The sequence below is a fragment of the Ascidia mentula genome, chromosome 5 (assembly GCF_947561715.1).
Source record: "Ascidia mentula chromosome 5, kaAscMent1.1, whole genome shotgun sequence".
In the NCBI taxonomy this organism is placed as follows: Eukaryota; Metazoa; Chordata; class Ascidiacea; order Phlebobranchia; family Ascidiidae; genus Ascidia; species Ascidia mentula.
The window spans coordinates 21,851,877-21,869,361 of NC_138570.1; the positions used below are offsets into that span (position 1 = coordinate 21,851,877).

Consider the following 17,485-nt stretch of genomic DNA (forward strand, 5'->3'; position numbering starts at 1 on the left):
TATACAGTACCACGAACAAACCAACCCTATTGTTATCTACCAAAGTCCATAAAATAAATTACTATAATTACTCAATTTGGCCTAACGTATCGCTCTTGCAACATTCACATCGATCTTACTAGTTTTCTTTTTTCGAAGATTGGACGCCAAAGATTCGAATCGTATAGGTGATCACCTATTCACATGTAGTTGTCAATTGTTTGCCATACATGCTGGTGGCAAATGTGGTTCGAAGACGTTGGTGCCAGTATAAGTCGTTTAATTTCAAACCGCAAACACACAAATTCAATGACATAATCGTTCGGGATTCTCACCCAAAATAAATTTGTATGTTTAGATGGCTCAATAAACGCTGCCGCAATAATTTTTCGGACAAAATCCATGCAAAAACCAACCAGCACTTGCTTTAACGTTCAGTGAATAAGCGCGTTAAACCTAAAACTAACCATTGTTTCCAAACATGGAGCATTATTACCAAACACGTGGCATTGTTACAAAACAAGTTGCATTTTTCGTTCAATCGGGCCTCAAAAGAGACATAGCAGCCTACAACATGCAAGGTTTTTAATGGTTTTGTCGTTATTTTAACGCCAAACTTATGCAAGTACAAGAATCCTGTAATCGAATGAAATATCTGTCCATGAACATGGCCTCTGTGGGGGGAAGAAACCTATGGAGTAAATATTAAGATTTTAAGGTGGTTTATACTGAATAGCAAAACTCAATTTTTATTTAATTACACTTAAAATATTCGTGTTATAATTATACGTCATTTTTAGATGTTGTAATTCCGTACAGCATATCTGGAAAATAAGTTAGGTCTGGTATGAGTTAGTTAAGTTCAAAAACTTGCGGCCTCTACCAGTGCTTGGAGTTCTCTGTTACAAATTCGTCATTACAAACATACAAATCGCTTGCAATAGCTCTGAAATAATTATAATGAGCTGTTTTATTCAAACCCAATACGTTCAAATACGTTTCTGACGATCTTAATGTGGAAATATTTCGAACAAAAACGGTGATTTACTACCACCGACTGTGTTTGTGTACTTGGTTATGCGAAAAAAATGTTAAACCGTTTGGTAAAGACAGGTAAACGATTGTCAAGACATCCATGTTCAGGCTTTTTAATCTCGGAACTATCAATAAACATTTTATAAAACGTTTTTGTTTTTGTGGATTAATGTGAAATATTTTAAATAGGAAAGCCAAAGCTAAGATGCTATTAATCACGTTAAGTATAGTAGACGTTAACACTAACTGCGTTTATCATCAGTACTATGATTGAATGAGTTGCATGCAGCGGAGAACCGAGCGTACATCCAGCACCACAAACCATCACAAAACATAAATGACAAATCAAAACCTCTCAACCTGTTCAACATTTAGGTCCTGACTGCAGCTTGACACATCTCAACCGATGACGTCGCTGCCGAGTTGTTGGTACTGTTGTCACGTGATGTGACTCTGACGTGTTGCTTCGTGTTGTTGTTTTTCTGCCCGTTCAGTCGCATGTCTACCTCGGTGCTCCGCTGCATGTAGCTCATTATAGTACTTATGATAAACGCAGTTGATGGCATATTTGTTTTGGCTTTTCTATTTAAAGTAATCAAATCAAAAGTATGTTGCACCCAAGTTTGTGAAATATGGTGGGGAAAGTCACCATTTAATTAAACAGTTTGTTTCTAGTTTTTGATTTGTTTAGTGCAACAACAACTAACAACACGCTTAACACTGTGTCTTGAGTGTAACAAAAAGTAACAAAAACACACACGCATTATAAGTAAGCTGCATAGTTAATATGAATATAGCTTAATTGAGTTATAGCTTCGAAATCTTCCTCTTCCCCTCTCTCTCTCTCTCTCTCTCTCTCTCTCTCTCTCTCTCTCTCTCCCTCTCTCTCTCTCTCTCTCTCTCTCTTTGGGTTTGCCAGCGAGTTGTTCTTTGGGCAAGACCCTGTTTGCGAAATATTTTACTTTATTTTAAAATATAAAATCTTGTCAATGCAAATAAACGTTGATAAAATGTTACCCCGGCTTTCCTCCGACGCGACTCTACTGACACACCTCAAATGTAGGTGGAGAAAAACTTAATCTCGCCAGCAACTGACGTGTGCGTTGGTGTACCTCATCATCAATGCGGGTCTAAGGAGAATGCTATTTACAGCATAGTGGACATACCTTCTTTATGTTTTAAATTCGTTCTTAACTGGGTGTCTTTATTCCCTTCACGGTTTTGATCCTCAGGCAACGCTTTTTAAAATTTTTTTCTTACAAACAGCGTTAAGTGAAAGCCTTTTCCGTATTTTTGGTAACATTATTCATATGGTATTCTCACTATCCTCAAAAAATAAGTTAAATAATGTTTAAATTTCTTAGCATTAAAGGTAAACCGTATTTGTTAATTCGTCGTTGGCATCATGTGATGGCATTGCAATGCGTGGGAAGGATTTATTCATATAAAGAACGCAGTCCATCAGCAGAAGGAGCATTACTTCACCGTCTGGTTAGATTTACACTGAGCAAAACTATGTTGCAAGTTGCGGCACCATTGGAAGATGGTTTGTATTTAATGAAGGACGAGGTTGTCGATCGGAGACATTTGTTGTGTAAGCTCTTTTAGATTGACCAAGTTTATTGCATATGGCGAATTTGGGAAACCAAACGTGTTAAGACGTTAAGATGTATATTTTTAGTTAGAAAATTTCAAGCTGCATTCGATGAGACAGAATTTGCACAAGTTGCACGTTCTTTGAAGCCACAGGAGAATTCCTATTTTGACTGGCGTGATTCTGGTTGTGTAACATCTGTACAGGATCAGATGCAACTCCCATGTGGCTGGATATTTGCTGCAGTAAGTATTTCGAATCACCAAAGTGTTGCGGACAAAGTTTTAAATATTTACGGAAACTATCGCAAGTAAATAACTGTCAGTCAGTGGAATCATTCCATAAAAGTGCTTGAACAACTTGATTTGGTAAAACGGTAACTCTTTGTGTTTACACAGGTGGCAGCCGTTGAATCACATCATAAAATCAAGAACGGGAAATTGGTCAAACTTTCCGAACAACAATTAGTCGATTGCCTGGATAAAGGTGACAGACCAGGCAGGTTGGAATGGGCGTTTGATTATATCAAGGAAAATGGCATTACTCGAGATGATCTGTACCCTTATACTGGAAAGGTCGGTCAAATACTGTTTATCATTTACTCAGTTGTTAAAATCGCCCCCACATCACTAAATTTGAATAACGTTTGTACAGAAAGGAGTTTGGAAAAATGACTTAGAGCCAGCGACCCGTGTAGAAGATTGGAAGAAAATAACCCCTGGTGACGAACAGGAGTTGGAGGAAATTGTGGCTAAAGTTGGTCCAGTTGCTGTGAGTTTGGTTGCTTCCAGTACGCACATGTTTTATGGTCACACAGATTATCAAGGTATGTCAGTGCAAGGCAAACCACAGAATCAATTTTTTAGATTAAAAACATTCGTCTTGCAGACATTTTTTACGATCCGAAATGGGTGAAGGGATTTAACCCTCAAAACAAAGATGCGTTGCGTCATGCTGTGTTGGTCGTTGGTTTTGGACGAGATCAGAGCAAACCACGTGGTGAAGACAAGTACTGGATTATAAAGAACAGGTATAAATTTTTCCCATACACTATTTGTAGGATATTTGAATTGGTTTTGTGCGCTTCATACAAAACTGTAGCAGTGAGAAATGCATTGACATAGTTTAAATGTAATTTTTATTGTTTGTCAACTTTTTATATTCCTCCACAGTTGGGGAATCGACGACGAAAACGACCCGAACTCCGGTTACATGAAAATCGCCAAAAACAGAGCAAATAATTGCAACATTGCTGGGTGTGCCTTGTATCCCGTGGTATAAGAAACCGGAAGAATTTTCATGGATGAGCAAATAGATGCAACAAGATTGTTTCACCGATCAGTTTCTGTTTGCTAAAATTATTTCTTCGTTTCCCACCAAAAGTCCTTTTCTGTCAATATTTTGTGCATTAACTATTTGCACAACTTGGGGAAACCCACTGTTGTATAACTAGAAGGTTCAAAATGTTTTTATTTCAAAATTGGCAAAGGCAACGTTAAAATGGCCTCTAAGTTACCCAGTTGTAAATGCACCAAAATAAAATCTGAAAAGTGCAATATATCTGTGGTAGATTGGTTGTTTGGAATGGAGGTAAATTACATCGAAGATTGGATCACCAATTTTCTGAAAGAACAAACGTCCTTTTTTCAAGACAAAATTTAAAAGCAAAATTAGAAAGTAGTGTTTACCGATCGGTGGAACCCGTTCCACTAGTGGTACGCGACGGCATTTTGGGTGGTACTCGAGCAACTTTCCGTAATTTACGGATATGGTTCGAATTGGAAAATTTTGTTTTCGAAAAGCACACTCACTCGTGCTTTGGGTACAACACCACACCATTTGCACACTATACTGTGGACAAACCAAGACTACAAATTCACTTAAAGTATGTTGGAACCAAATCCTGCTGGCAAACGCAAAGTAAACATTCGATTGTAAACACTCCTAAGGAATATCAAGAAATAACTGAATAATGTCCTTTATTAGTAGTATAATAAGTGAAAGCTGTCGCGACGGTCATAAATCCCTTTTAGTGAGCCATCATGATGAGCCATCCTTAGTGATGATGCTACGCCATCCACGTGCTAAGTTAAGGCCTACGCTGCTCACAGAGCAGTCGAGTGCTTGTGCCGGGTCGGTGAGAGGTCAAGTCAGCGCTCCGATTTACGACCTCTCGCTGCGAAGTGAATGTGAGGACCGGTCGTAAAAATCAGAGTGATCGACGTCCAATTCCACGCTGTGAAGTCCAGCTGGGGTCGTGCATTTCAGACCATCACTGTGTGATTGGGGGGGAGCTCTGTTCTGTTATGCGAACGTATTGTTGTGTGGGAATCGAAACGGAACCCCTGCTGCGTTTCCCTGTTCGACGATCGATGTTCTGTTATTTGTGGTCATGGTCAAATAAGGTCGTGCTTTGTTTACGAGGTTTGTACGCAGCAAGGATGAGAATTGCGCAATATCGGTTATAATTAGAACAAGCGAAAGAAGATCCTCAAAAAAGGCAAGTGGGTGCGTGTGTTATAAACAGCAACTGCGATCAGCGACATTCATCCGAGTTATCAGAGAGCTAGAGTGAGTGTTGCCGAGGTAGTCAGCATGGAAGTCGCTCAACGTAAGTTTATTTGTCAGAATTGTCAGGCCAAGTTTTGGAACCCCGAGCAACTTGATCTGCATATGGTGAACTGTGATGTCCTAAATGTGTGCAAGCATTGTGATAGAAGGTAAGCGTAAAGAATATGTTTGATTGCGTAATCGTTTTGCATTTACATTTGTTTGCTTTCACACAGTTTTAGCAACAGGAACAACCTTAAGCGTCACCTAAAGCAAAACTGTAAGGTCCTGCGAACCCTTCGAAAGGCCAACCCAAAAGTAGACGATGTGGGATCATATGGTGGAGAACGATCGTTTGCTGACAAAGTGCAAAAAACGAATACAGGAAAGAGATTAAGGTTGTGCTAAATTGCGTTTAAGTAGGAAATGCCGTATTTAACCAATATATTATTCTGTAGTATTGAAAGCTGGGATTGTGTCGCGATCAGCTCTGTCGATGAACAAACCTCTGCTACGAATTCGATCAAAAAAAGAAGGTAAAACAATTATTTGTGTGTTTATCACATTTGGTTTTTGACAAAAATCACGTTTATTTTTCTTTTTTATTGTTTCGTAGAACCTATGGGAATTGCGATGTAGGTTTGTCTGTCGACAAGTCAAATAATACAACAACTGATCAAGTGAAAGTGGATAACCTCCAAGCTGGTGTATCGGGGTAAGTTACATGCGGCTTGTTTGTTTTTTCCGTTGGACAATTTTTATATATTTTTCCCTCATAGAATTGCTAATCATGGAAACCAACGTGAGGAAGGGTTTTTGGACACACCTCAATTTATCGATGTGCGATCTCCGGGCGAAATTTCACAGCATTCATTTGTCGAAAGGTTCGTTGACTAATTTACTTACTTGTAACAAACATAATTCCCTGCGTTATGTCCGTGTTGTGGTGTACCTTACAGCTCCGACACATTCCCGGTTGATTTTCGTCCAACGCTACGTGAACATACCACCGAAACGTTGGAAAACGGAAAAATAGTTGTTGCATCCAAAAAGTCTTCGAAAGATCAAACAAGGTTTGAATTAGTGTTGACCGTTTGAAACAGTTAATATATGTTGTGTATCGCAGCAGCGTCGATGAGGAAAAGATAAAAAAGGGTAGTGAACAAGTACAGGGATATAGTCTGTACACGGAAACCGACTCTGAGATCGTTGAATATTGCGCTATAATCGAAAAGGCGATGGAACGTGAACTACAAGCAAAGCGGGGAACGAACGCCCCTGATACAGGATCTGAGTGAGTACAAGTTATATCGTTGTTTGATCTGGTCGTATCAATATCTGAACGATGAATAGGTGTAACGTGCAGGTAAATTATGCTGGGTTTGTTCTTACAGTGTAAGAAGGGTCGGGTTAATTCAGTTGCAAGAAGACGAAAAGCCACAGGAAGAAAAAGAAGTAGAAGAAGACGGTGGAAACAAATTGCAAGAATTTGAATCAAGGTAAGTACAAGTAAAAATACGTTGGTATTTTCAAACCTAATTGTTTGTATGTGCATTCTACGTTGGTATAACGTGTTCACACCGGTTTCGATACTTGTAGTGCGAGCGAATGTGCTTTGATGGGAGGCGATAATGAAGGTTATCATTTGGAATCGATCGAAGTCCGATCGGTGCAGAAAGGTAGGTGGGTGTTCAGTCGGATGTTATTGACAAGAGCTTGCCAAAAAGAAATCACTGAATAATTGTTTAGTGGAAAAAGCGGTGGGAGACCTCGAAGACGCTCTCGACCAATTCAACATCTGGAATCTTCCCCCGAGTGTAATGCAGGTGACCGCGGCGAAACTGTTGGTAGTGGTTTGGTGGCTGACAACTGGCGAGCGATACGCACCTTTCAGAGACGGGGAAAATTAACGAGTATTTTTAACTTTCGCCTACCGATAAACTGGGAACACGTAAATGACATCGCAGATGAAATATTGGCCGGCGGTAATGAAGCGTTTCGAATTAACGCTGGATTCGGGTATTCTCTGCAAAGTATCTCGGGTGAGGAACGTTACTGGCACGCGAGCGCTAATAACTTCCAGGTGTTTGAAAAACCCTTTGTCGTTCGCACCCTTGACGATTTGTTAAGGTTTTTTGACGCTTTGCGAGAGATCGATGTTTCCGAGGAAGTAAGGTTAAAGCGCCCAAACACTTCCTGGATAGTCAAAGAGGTTCTGAACGTCACATTTTATGTGTATTATATGGCAAGTCCGCTTATTGGACGCGGGGTAAAGTTGCCGCTGTACGTCTCACAAAATACCGGTTTGCGTGCGCTACACAAAACCGTCGATGGCAGACGGTATTATGACGACAATTTGTGTTTCTTTCGCTGTCTGGCGCTTTTTGCGGATCACAAAATGGTGCAAGGGCTCACGTCTAGAGCACGTGAACTGTGCCAACAATATGCCCAACACGCCGGTCTAGAATCCGCGAACTTCCCGGGTGTCACCCTAGATGATTTGCCCTGTTTGGAAGCCTTTTTTAATCTTAACATTAATGTCTTTCAGTTAATTCGCGGTGAAGAGTTAAAGTGTAAACTCATTTGGCGTAGTGTGACCCGTTTCAGCGAAAAACGAGATCCAATATTAAATCTTAACCTTTATGAAACACACTTTAGTTTGATCACCGATATGAACAAGTACTCGTCAACCTTCTGTTGTCGTGTTTGTTCGACTTCCTTTCCAAGTCCTTATCAATGTAATCGTCACCAGGCCACCTGCGATTTGGTCACAAAAGAGGTTTTTAAATCAGGATTTTTTTCCCCCATGGGAAGTGTGCTGGACAGGCTTAGAAATGCTGGGGTCGTTGTAGATCCATCGCTAAACCTGTTTCCCTTTCGCGCGTGTTTTGATTTTGAAAGTTATTTCGCCACCGAAGGTCTACCAAAGCCGGCGCCGAAAACCAAGTGGATTGCTGAACATTTACCGTTAAGTGTGTCGGTGTGTTCATCGGTCCCCGGTTTTGAAAGCCCGGAATGTTTTATCACAACCGGTGATAGTCAGGATTTGGTGGACCGTTTTGTTGGCTACTTGCACCGAATAAGAACCGCGGCCTCAAATATTATGCTTGATCGCTTTTCCGACGTCATCAAACAGTTGGTAAGATTAATTGGCGTCAGTTGCGAACTGGAAGACGGCGAAGGCAACAACCACCCTTTGGTTAGGTTAAAACGCGATCTCCATTTATATTTGACAAACATTCCGATTCTGACGTATAACGGATCATCCTACGATTTAAATCTCGTAAAAAAGTATCTCATACCCGCTTTGATAAACACCGACAAGATTTTAAATGTAGTAAAACGAAACAATCAGTATTTATCGATACAAACAAGGTGCTTTGAATTTCTCGACTTGCGAAATTACGTGGCGGCAAACTGTTCCTATGACATGTTGTTGCGCGCGTTTAAATGTAATTTGCTGAAGGGGAGTTATCCCTATGAATATATGACAAGTATCGAAAAGTTGAAAGAACCTTGTTTACCCCCGCAGACGGCTTTTTACAGTTCTCTCAAAAGAACCGGTATTTCAGACGCCGATTACCGGAGGTGTTTAGACACATGGCGTTCGGAAGGCATGACATCCCTTGAAGACTATCTCATCTGGTACAATAATCGCGACGTCGTGCCGTTTATGGAGGTTGTTTCAAAACTTTGCACGTTTTATGAGGGACTCGGCGTAGATCCGTTCAAAGAAGCGATTTCCGTTCCTGGAATAACTCTCGTTTATTTAATGAAAACGATTAATCCGGACATCGGTCTACCGCTCTTTGGTGAAAAGTTCAAAGACATTTTTAACCTCGTACGCGAAAATATTGTAGGAGGTCCTGCCATTATTTTCCATAGGTATCACGAGCGCGGCGTCACCAGAATACGCTCGGTGAAATACGGCCCACAGGCTAGAGTTTGTCAAGCTGTGGTTGGCTACGATTGCAACGCTCTCTATCTCTCTGCAATGGGAAAGGCCCACGGGACGTCATTTTTTTCTGTGCTCACCTACGAGGCTGATACCCGTCTTTTTAGTGTAAGGCATTCTTCCAGGCACGGTCACCTTGCGCGAATATGGTTGGATTGGTGTGCGCAAAAGTATGGGATATTTATCCAACACCAGTTCAATAAAGGCGAAGTTCGTATAGGTCAGCGTAACATCCCGGTGGACGGTTATTGTCACGAACACAGAAAAATTTTTCAGTTTCACGGTTGCTATTTTCACGGGTGTGAAACGTGCTCATCGCGTTTTCGTTACAAAGATAAAAATGCCCCGGTGGTTGCCCGCGAAAAAACCACCGAAGTCACGGCCTATTTTCGGCGGCTTGGGTACGAGGTTTTGCACATATGGGAGTGTGAATGGTACGCACTGCAGCGTGTCGACAAGTCCGTGCGCGATTTCGTTGCTGGGCGGATGTTTCAAAAACTTCGCATTCCAACGGTTCGTAATTTTGCTAACGTACTCGACGCTGTCCGTTCCGGCACCCTGTTTGGCTTGGTCGAATGCGACATCGCTGTTCCACCCGAAAAGCGCGAATATTTTAGCGAGATGTGTCCGATTTTCAAAAACATAGATATTTCGCGTGCCGATATCGGGGAATACATGAGACATTTTGCAGAAAAACACGGCATCCTAACTACCAAACGTCGATCTTTAATCGCGAGTCTTAAAGGGGACAAAATTTTGCTCGCCACCCCTTTGTTACGGTGGTATTTATCGCACGGTCTGGTTGTCAGTCACATTTACCAAGTCATATGCTACGAACCCAACCGTTGTTTCGAATCGTTCACGGACGCGGTCACCAAGGCACGTCGCTTGGGGGATGTTGAACCTGACAAAAAGCTTATTGGAGACACGTTCAAACTGCTCGGTAAATATTGTTGTTTATTAGTCAAATGTTTTTGTTGTGCTTTTTTGTAACTTTTGTGTTAATCATCTTCGTCCTTTTCCAGGCAATGCCAGTTACGGTAAAGTGATCACGAACAAACGAAAACATTTGGAGACAAGGTATCTGTGCGGAAAAAGCGCAAAAAGATTGATCAACTCTCCCCGCTTCAAGCACGTCGAAAGGGTTAACGACGATCTGTACGAGATGAAACTCAAAAAGCGAACAATCCATCAAAATCTACCGGTTCATGTTGGTTTCTTTGTTTATCAATATGCCAAATTGCGCATGCTCGAGTTCTATTACGATTTCATCGATCGTTTTGTCGACCGTTGTAATTTTGAGTTGACAGTTTCGGACACCGATTCGTTTTATATTGCTTTGGCGGCCGACAGTTTCGATGACGTGGTTCGCCCCAGCTTGAAACGTGAATTTTTTCAAAACATTCACAAATGGTTTCCGTCGCCTTGTTGTGACCTACATCGCTCCGAGTTTGTCGAAACGCGTGTCTCCCACCGTCCGTTTATCCAGCATCCGTGCTGTAAAGTTCGCGAGCGTTCCGACCTTCGCACACCCGGTCTTTTCAAGATCGAGTGGAGGGGAACTGGAATTGTGGCCCTCGCCGCAAAAACATATTTTTGTAAAGGTGGCGACGGGGACGACAAGCAAACGTCAAAGGGACTCAACAAATCGCAAAACCCGCTTTCTTTTCAGCACTATCTCGACGTGCTTAATACCGGCGTGAGCGTGGCGGGAAAAAACACCGGATTTCGGGTCATGAACCAGTCCGTTTTCACCTACGAACAATCGCGAAGTGTAATCGGTAATTTTTATTGTAAACGTAAAGTGTTGGCCGACGGCGTTTCCACCGTACCGTTGGATTTGTGAACCTCCGAGATTGAACATCCGCCGTCGGTTGTGCATCGAACCGCTTTCTCTCTCTTTGTGTGTGTGTGTGTGTGTGTGTGTGTATTCTTTTTCTCGTAAAGCAATAAAACGAAAACAAATCGTGGTGTTGGCTGTGGCTTTGTGCGACACGGCGAGTTAAGAGCTTCAGGGTCAGTCCGGGTCGGTGCGAATGCTGTTTGACAACAACACTCCGTCAGCGATACCCCGTCGCGCAAGGGCACGCAATCGAGTAGGGTCGTAAAACCTTTCGACGATTAGATGCGACACGAAACAGTTTAAGTTTCTTTGCACAGGACAAGTCATTTTGAGAGAGTGGATTGCACCATCGTGTGCAAGACCGCGGACTCGACCGCCCGCCGTCGTCGGCACAAAAGACCTGACGTCATTTCCTGTTGTTATTTCGTTATAAATAACGCGGCGTCGGCAGGCAGGGGACGTTGTCCATCGATAAAGCAAACACAGCAGCGGCGGAAATAATGTCTCTCAGCAAAGGAGCGAACCTCGACGATGCGGCGGATTCTCGCGGCGACAGCAGCGGCGGAGGCAAGCCGAAAACCGCAACTGAAATTCTCACCGAAATATGCAAAAGAAAAGTACCCGCAGGTAATATTCGATCGTTTGCCACGCCGCGGTCGTCGCCACCCGTTCGCTCACCTATCGTTGTTTGACAGGTACCAGACTTCGCTGCGCTACGCTTTACGTGCGATTCAGAGGGGAGCTGTTTGACGACGATGAATTACGACAGCTCGCGAAAAGCCTGTTTTCGGAGTCACCCTACGTGCTGTTGATTCCCAAACCGACCGGGGACGGCTTTTGTCGGGTGCAGGTTGTGTACTGGTCGACCTCGGTCGCTCTGGACGATTGTTTGATCAATCTCAGAGTCCAAAACATGTCGGTGGACCTTTCGGCGAACGGCATCGGCATAAGCTTCAAGTCGAAATCGGTGTTTTCGCCCGTCGCCTATTTGAGGCCGCTGATTGAAAGCGTGGAATCGTTCGAGTTCTACCACTGTCAATCCCGGCACGCGGCCGACGCGACCGTTTGCGAGGAAGCCGCGCGTGTGGAACACATTTTCTTGTCCACCGACGAGTCGAAGTTCTCACCGCTCGGTGAACGTTCGCTGTGCCGCGAGGGATTCGACAAATCGCCATAAATCCCCCCCCCCTTTTTTTTCCCTCCTGCGGAGGGAAAGCGCTCACCTCCGGTGAGCGCGCAAGAAAGAAAAGAGGAGGCGAGACTTGTACATTTACACACTTGTATTCGAATATATATATACACACGTACACACGTTTTGCAGTGATTTTGTTTTATTCGCCAATAAAAAAACATAACAGGTTACAGTTTCGAAATTGCGGTGTGGACGGTTCTGTCGTTTTCACTCAGGTCGGATGAAAAGGTTTTGACAATCTGCGACATGGAATAACCGCGCGCGCGAAACAGTAAATAGTAGATGCAATGGGGACCGCACGCCGACGACAAGGGATGTTGGACGACACGCGAATTCGACGTCCACCGGGTTGCGTTTTTATTTAAAAAGGCGACGATTTCTCTGTGAAACGGTGGCCGAGCGAAGGTGTCGTAATACTCGCCGCGACCTTCCGAGTCGAAATACAGAGCGAGCCAATGCGTTCCTTCGCGGTTACTTTTGTCGGTATTTACGACGTAGGCCTTGGGATTGGGGTGATTCAGGTTTGCCAGCTCGTCGCGAGCATAAACGCCGTAAAACCGAGTCCGCGTGGCCGGATCGCGCAACAAAATCGCCGCGATTTGAATTTCGTCCATCCCGCGCGCGCACACACACACACACACACACACACACACACACGCGGGCGCGCGCACACTCAGGCCGAGTAGTCGAAAATTACGTTTTTAAATTTGTCGATCTGAATAATGCTGTCGAATTCGGCGTACACCAATATATTTATAGAATTCGGCAGCGCCGTTCCAAAGTGCGCCTCCAAACGAAGGTTGCCGTGTTTGACCAATTCGAAAGACGCCTGATCGGCTTGGTCGGGCGTCAGGTCGAAGCAGTACAGCGTGAAACCGCGGCCGTAATCGGTGAGCGATATCGAATTGCCCTTGTCCAAAAAGAAACTTCCGGTGCCGGTGAAGAGCGTTAAAAAACTCCTCGCATACTGTCTATTGGCAAAATTCGGTGTTAGGGCCCGTCCCGGGATTAACTTGCCGTCGTGGTGCAGGGCCAAATAGTTCAAATCGAGGTGCTTAAAGTGAAACGGGTTTTTCGCGTAAGTTCCGTTGTATGCGTCGTTGTCCACAAAACCGATCACCACGCGTCTAGGAATTTGACCGCTGAGAAACGTGTCGTGGGTCGTGGAAAGGTTGCCGGCCGGAACCGAATAAACTTGAACGGTCGTGCGCGTAATCGGATATAGCGCCGTCGACTTTTCCAACGCTTTCAGGTGACCGAACATTACGGGAGCGGTCGGTCTGACCTTGCGAACAAACAGACGGACGTCCCGCAAGTTTGCTTTGTAATCAGAGCCGGCCGCGGCCATAATCGAAAACGCGTCTTTGCTTCTGATCAAGCGAATCTTCACGTCCACCCCGTTCATTAAAAACTTCTCCTGAAACACCATGTCCAAGTGAAGTTTGCCCAACATTTGAATGTCCTGGCTGTCGCTCGCTCGGGCGCGTCTCGCCGTAAAACCGCTGTTACGAGCGCCGAGCGTTTCGAAGTGACCGGCGGTGTCCCTGTGCCACAGCGCCGCCGTCAATTGCGTGGTTTTCGCGTCGCTTCCGAAGTTAAGCAAAGTCTCGATATACGCCCTGTACGGGTACGTGTTGCTCGCCGGCGTGACGAGTTTGTTGTTTAAACTTAAATCCACCTGATCAAAAAGGGCATGCATCCAATAGTTGCACGGCGCCACCGCGACGTCGGCGTCCATATTTGTTCCGTCGGCCTTGGTGACGCGGGCCGTACACAAAAGCATTGTATTGGACAAATCAATGTAGTCTTCACCGGTTCCGGAAACCTGGAACTCGATCGGTCCCGCATCGGTAAGGGTCGAGAGAGGTGCGAATTCAACCCAAGTCGATTGTTCTACGCTGACTTGGGTCGGTTTGACCGCGAATAGGTCGAGTTCACTTTTGGCGCACCTTCCAGAGTGTTGGTTTATGACGCTGCCCATGTTAGGAGAATATGTCAGATGTTTGTCGCCTCGGCGCACGTTTTTTCTTGGCTGTTTTTCTACGTTTTTTCGCGGGCTCTCCCGGGGGCCGTTGTTGAAAGGACCGCTGTGCCGAACGTAATAAAGTCGCGCCCGCCTCTCGGCTGCGTTTTATAGCGGCGGCCCGCGGCGAATGTCCGGCGAGCAAATCTCCGGCGAATTCCGCCCCCGAATGAATTATTTGCTTTCCAACCTGTTTAGCTCCACTTTTCAACAAAGGCAACACCGCTTTACCGAGACTCGCGAATATGCTGCCTAAACCGTGGCCTCGTTGTGAAACGGACCCCGCGAAAAACGGCATTCCGCCGCCGGCCTGTGTAACGTAATATCTTTCGAAATCGTGTATATCATTTTGGACGCAATAAGGAACACCGCAATGTTGCCGCATTTCAATCGAATTGTATTGGTTTCTTTCGGAGGTGAAGAGTAATTACAACGCGACCGCTTTCAAAAGGTATCGCCGCGCCAAATTCGTTTCGTAAACTCAGTTCCACACTTCGGATCGTGTGTCCTCTAACTGGATGGTATGACAGTCGGTTGAACCTTTTAAAGACACTGTCGCCGGCAGTACCTTGCACCGCCACCGTTTCAAGTAAAGGCACGAGCACATCCCCGACAACGCGCGGTTCAAGAATATCGCAATACACGAATATGGACGAAAACGTATAACTCTCAAGCGCGCATCGTTTTTCGCTTCTGTGTCTTCCCGATTCAAGGACAAGGGACTGGTTGGTCGTTGCATAGCCCAGCATGCGCGCCAATTCGACCGAGAGTGTCATCTCGCACCCCTCGGGTATATTCACAGTGGTATAACGCGTCACGTGGTCGAAGACAACGAGATTTTTTACAGTTCCACCGCTGTGGGAAAAATGTTCGGTGTCCAAGCCACGAAGAAGCCTTCTGAAACCCCTCGACCCTTGTGATTTCAATAACGTCACCATACCGCCCACAATTTCCCTTCCCGATTTGTAGTGGCCGTCGGCCAGAACACAAGTTTCCCTGACAACTTCGTCTCCGTGGCGTATCTTAATGGCGAACCACATTTCGTTAAATTTCACGTTCGCCCAACTGTGCGGATATTGAATGTCGCTCAGAGCGATCTCCCATCGCCCCTGATCTAGGTGGATCGCTTTCGGAAGCTTGGTCGTGTAATTCGTCGTCGTGTTCTGGGGGTAATACTGTAAACTGCTGTTGCTCGGAAGCGTTATGAAAAACATGTTTCTTTTGCAAAGTGGGTGCCGGCAAAAGATAACCCACGCCGCTCGCGAGTAATGCCGTCCAAAGATTCGGGTTCGGATTGCCCAGAGTCAAATTCACGAGACTGGCGGCCACCACGACGAACACGAGAATGACTTGGGTGAAAAATACAACTTCCGCGCGGGGTAAGATTCGACCGCACCAAATCCAATCGTTTTTGGGCGGCATCGAAATGTCAGCGGGTCGGCAAATGTACAACGTCCTTCGCGTTTACCCAGGAATTAAAACTTTCAGGGTAATTTGACCATTTTATAAGCAGCTCTTTCATCCCACGCCTTTTTCGTTTTCCCAATACCTTCTCGACTGTGAAATGATTTTTTTCCACGTTTTGTAATTCCTGTTCGTAAAAGGAGCCGCTTATTTGCTCCCCGTTATAATCGATCAGGGAATAGGTGTGGGGGTTTGTCCGACGGCGAGCGTTGACAAAGAAAACCTCGTCCGACCAGTTTGGCAGATATCCTTTTTTGAACGTTCGACGAGTGACGGCGATTCTCACCATGGCCCCCACCGCGAATTTCCACTCCTTGGCCGGTCGCGGCGGATCGCCGTATAGGTTTTCCCAAACTAACTCCTGGTTCGCTGCACTCACCGACGCCGGGCTCGTTCGAATGCTCCGGTGGAAGGAATTGTTATAGCTCTCGACGAAGTCCTCCAGCACGTCGATGTACTTTATTTCGGCCTTGTGCGTAAAATACTGCCACATGCGCTGTTTTAAGGTACGATTAAAACGTTCTACGACCGAAGCCTTGGTTTCGTCGTTGAAGGTTGTAAAAAACTCAATGTTGTGTTTTCGCAACCAATCTTGAAATTGTTTATTGACAAACTCCTTGCCGCGATCCGTGTGAAGTTTCTTTGGTCTACGTGTGGTGCTTTCAAAGATCGCCTCGAACGCACGGATAAGAGCGACACCTGTTTTCGTTTTTATTGCAACGACCCAAGCGAATTTCGAAAAAACGTCAATAACAGTGAGCAAGTACTTAAAGCCGTTGTTTCGCGAACTTAATTTCGACAGGTCGACGAGGTCCGCCTCCCACTGGCAATCGATACCCCCCACCACCACCCGCATACGTTTAAACTTTCGACGCAGAGGTCTGTGAAGCGTGTAAGTGTCCTGCTTTTGCAGCCACTTTTTGACATCACCTCTATTCCGTCGAGTGGCGCGGGCCAGTCGGGCGACGCCGCCGAAACTACCGCGATGCGAAGGAGAAAAGTATTCGTTTGAAAAGTCTACAGATTGATCCATTGCTGAGGACGACGGCTCGTCTTTGCCTGTCGCGTCGCGGGTGCAACTGGGTGCGGTCGACTCGGAAGGCCTCTTTTTTTATACGCAAGCACGGTGGATGGAACGTTGACTTTTTCCAACGCCGAAATGAAATCGGTCCAGCCGACAGGTTTGGCGGCGAGACGGCGCGGCCGCACAGCGGAATGCACCAAATCCTCGATGTGACTTCCGTCGATTGCTCGTCCTTGCACCAACAGTCTTCCGTTCGACGAGAAATCGATATCGGGGTTTTCGCGAACGATGTCCATCAGCCGCTTTGCTTTGTTTTTCAACGTTTTCGGCGTTGCTTCAATTAGTCTTTTTTCCAGCATTATTTTTTCGGTATTATTGTTCGGTTCGGCGCTGCTGTGCCGTTTGTCGGTGACCGCAACTTCCAAAGGTTTGTTGGCGACGGTTTCGTTGTAAAAGCGGTAACGATGAAGTGCTTGATTGTAAAGCTTCACTTTTTCCTCTAGCGGTTTCGGTTCCGACAAAATATCTTGCATTTCCTTGTCCAAAGTCGATAACACCTTTTCAACGGGCGTTGATCGCGAGGTATATTTGTCCTGGAGGGACTTTAGAATGCTCGGATCCACGAGGGCAAGTTTTTGTACACCTTCCATCTCACTTTCCCCCGGTTAAGAGTTTACCGAGGACTGGAATTACCGATCCTATGAGAGGACCAATCAACGCGGAAAGAAAGCCACCTCGTTGGATAATTCGACGTTTTTTGGCTAGCGACACCGACTTTTTTCCCAACTCGCGAATCCCCTTTTTGTATCTGCAAAGTTTGACGCGT

At 45.1% G+C, this 17,485-nt stretch overlaps 4 protein-coding genes across 4 annotated transcripts; 3 read left to right on the forward strand and 1 right to left on the reverse strand.

Annotated features, from left to right (window-relative positions):
* The first annotated feature begins 2,515 nt into the window (after positions 1 to 2,515).
* LOC145903749 (procathepsin L-like) lies at positions 2,516 to 4,103 on the forward strand. The gene is made up of 6 exons (XM_082991880.1): positions 2,516 to 2,608; positions 2,696 to 2,853; positions 3,007 to 3,183; positions 3,263 to 3,434; positions 3,497 to 3,638; positions 3,781 to 4,103. Exons 1-6 carry the CDS (start codon positions 2,530 to 2,532, stop codon positions 3,887 to 3,889), a joined length of 837 nt encoding a protein of 278 aa, XP_082848006.1. The 5' UTR covers positions 2,516 to 2,529; the 3' UTR covers positions 3,890 to 4,103.
* Positions 4,104 to 5,201: 1,098 nt separating this feature from the next.
* LOC145901914 (uncharacterized) lies at positions 5,202 to 10,981 on the forward strand. The gene is made up of 11 exons (XM_082989730.1): positions 5,202 to 5,328; positions 5,395 to 5,556; positions 5,617 to 5,694; positions 5,775 to 5,873; positions 5,938 to 6,042; positions 6,118 to 6,231; positions 6,285 to 6,452; positions 6,553 to 6,657; positions 6,758 to 6,841; positions 6,908 to 10,056; positions 10,139 to 10,981. Exons 1-11 carry the CDS (start codon positions 5,204 to 5,206, stop codon positions 10,957 to 10,959), a joined length of 5,010 nt encoding a protein of 1,669 aa, XP_082845856.1. The 5' UTR covers positions 5,202 to 5,203; the 3' UTR covers positions 10,960 to 10,981.
* Positions 10,982 to 11,156: 175 nt separating this feature from the next.
* LOC145903546 (uncharacterized) lies at positions 11,157 to 12,298 on the forward strand. Its single transcript, XM_082991632.1, has 2 exons — positions 11,157 to 11,583; positions 11,652 to 12,298. Exons 1-2 carry the CDS (start codon positions 11,457 to 11,459, stop codon positions 12,131 to 12,133), a joined length of 609 nt encoding a protein of 202 aa, XP_082847758.1. The 5' UTR covers positions 11,157 to 11,456; the 3' UTR covers positions 12,134 to 12,298.
* A 523-nt stretch (positions 12,299 to 12,821) lies between these two features.
* Positions 12,822 to 14,129, reverse strand: LOC145903230 (uncharacterized protein F54H12.2-like). Its single transcript, XM_082991296.1, has one exon. It carries the CDS (start codon positions 14,127 to 14,129, stop codon positions 12,822 to 12,824), a length of 1,308 nt encoding a protein of 435 aa, XP_082847422.1.
* Positions 14,130 to 17,485: the final 3,356 nt, after the last annotated feature.

Bases quoted from the DNA above. Each gene is read 5' to 3' on its own strand.
- LOC145903749 (XM_082991880.1), top strand. From the start codon at position 2,530: ATGTTGCAAGTTGCGGCACCATTGGAAGATGGTTTGTATTTAATGAAG. The intron at 2,609-2,695 runs GTAAGCTCTTTT...GTATATTTTTAG, and splicing joins CGATCGGAGACATTTGTTGT to TTAGAAAATTTCAAGCTGCA. The intron at 2,854-3,006 runs GTAAGTATTTCG...GTGTTTACACAG, and splicing joins GTGGCTGGATATTTGCTGCA to GTGGCAGCCGTTGAATCACA.
- LOC145901914 (XM_082989730.1), top strand. From the start codon at position 5,204: ATGGAAGTCGCTCAACGTAAGTTTATTTGTCAGAATTGTCAGGCCAAG. The intron at 5,329-5,394 runs GTAAGCGTAAAG...GCTTTCACACAG, and splicing joins TGCAAGCATTGTGATAGAAG to TTTTAGCAACAGGAACAACC. The intron at 10,057-10,138 runs GTAAATATTGTT...GTCCTTTTCCAG, and splicing joins AGACACGTTCAAACTGCTCG to GCAATGCCAGTTACGGTAAA.
- LOC145903546 (XM_082991632.1), top strand. From the start codon at position 11,457: ATGTCTCTCAGCAAAGGAGCGAACCTCGACGATGCGGCGGATTCTCGC. The intron at 11,584-11,651 runs GTAATATTCGAT...GTTGTTTGACAG, and splicing joins CAAAAGAAAAGTACCCGCAG to GTACCAGACTTCGCTGCGCT.
- LOC145903230 (XM_082991296.1), bottom strand. From the start codon at position 14,129: ATGGGCAGCGTCATAAACCAACACTCTGGAAGGTGCGCCAAAAGTGAA.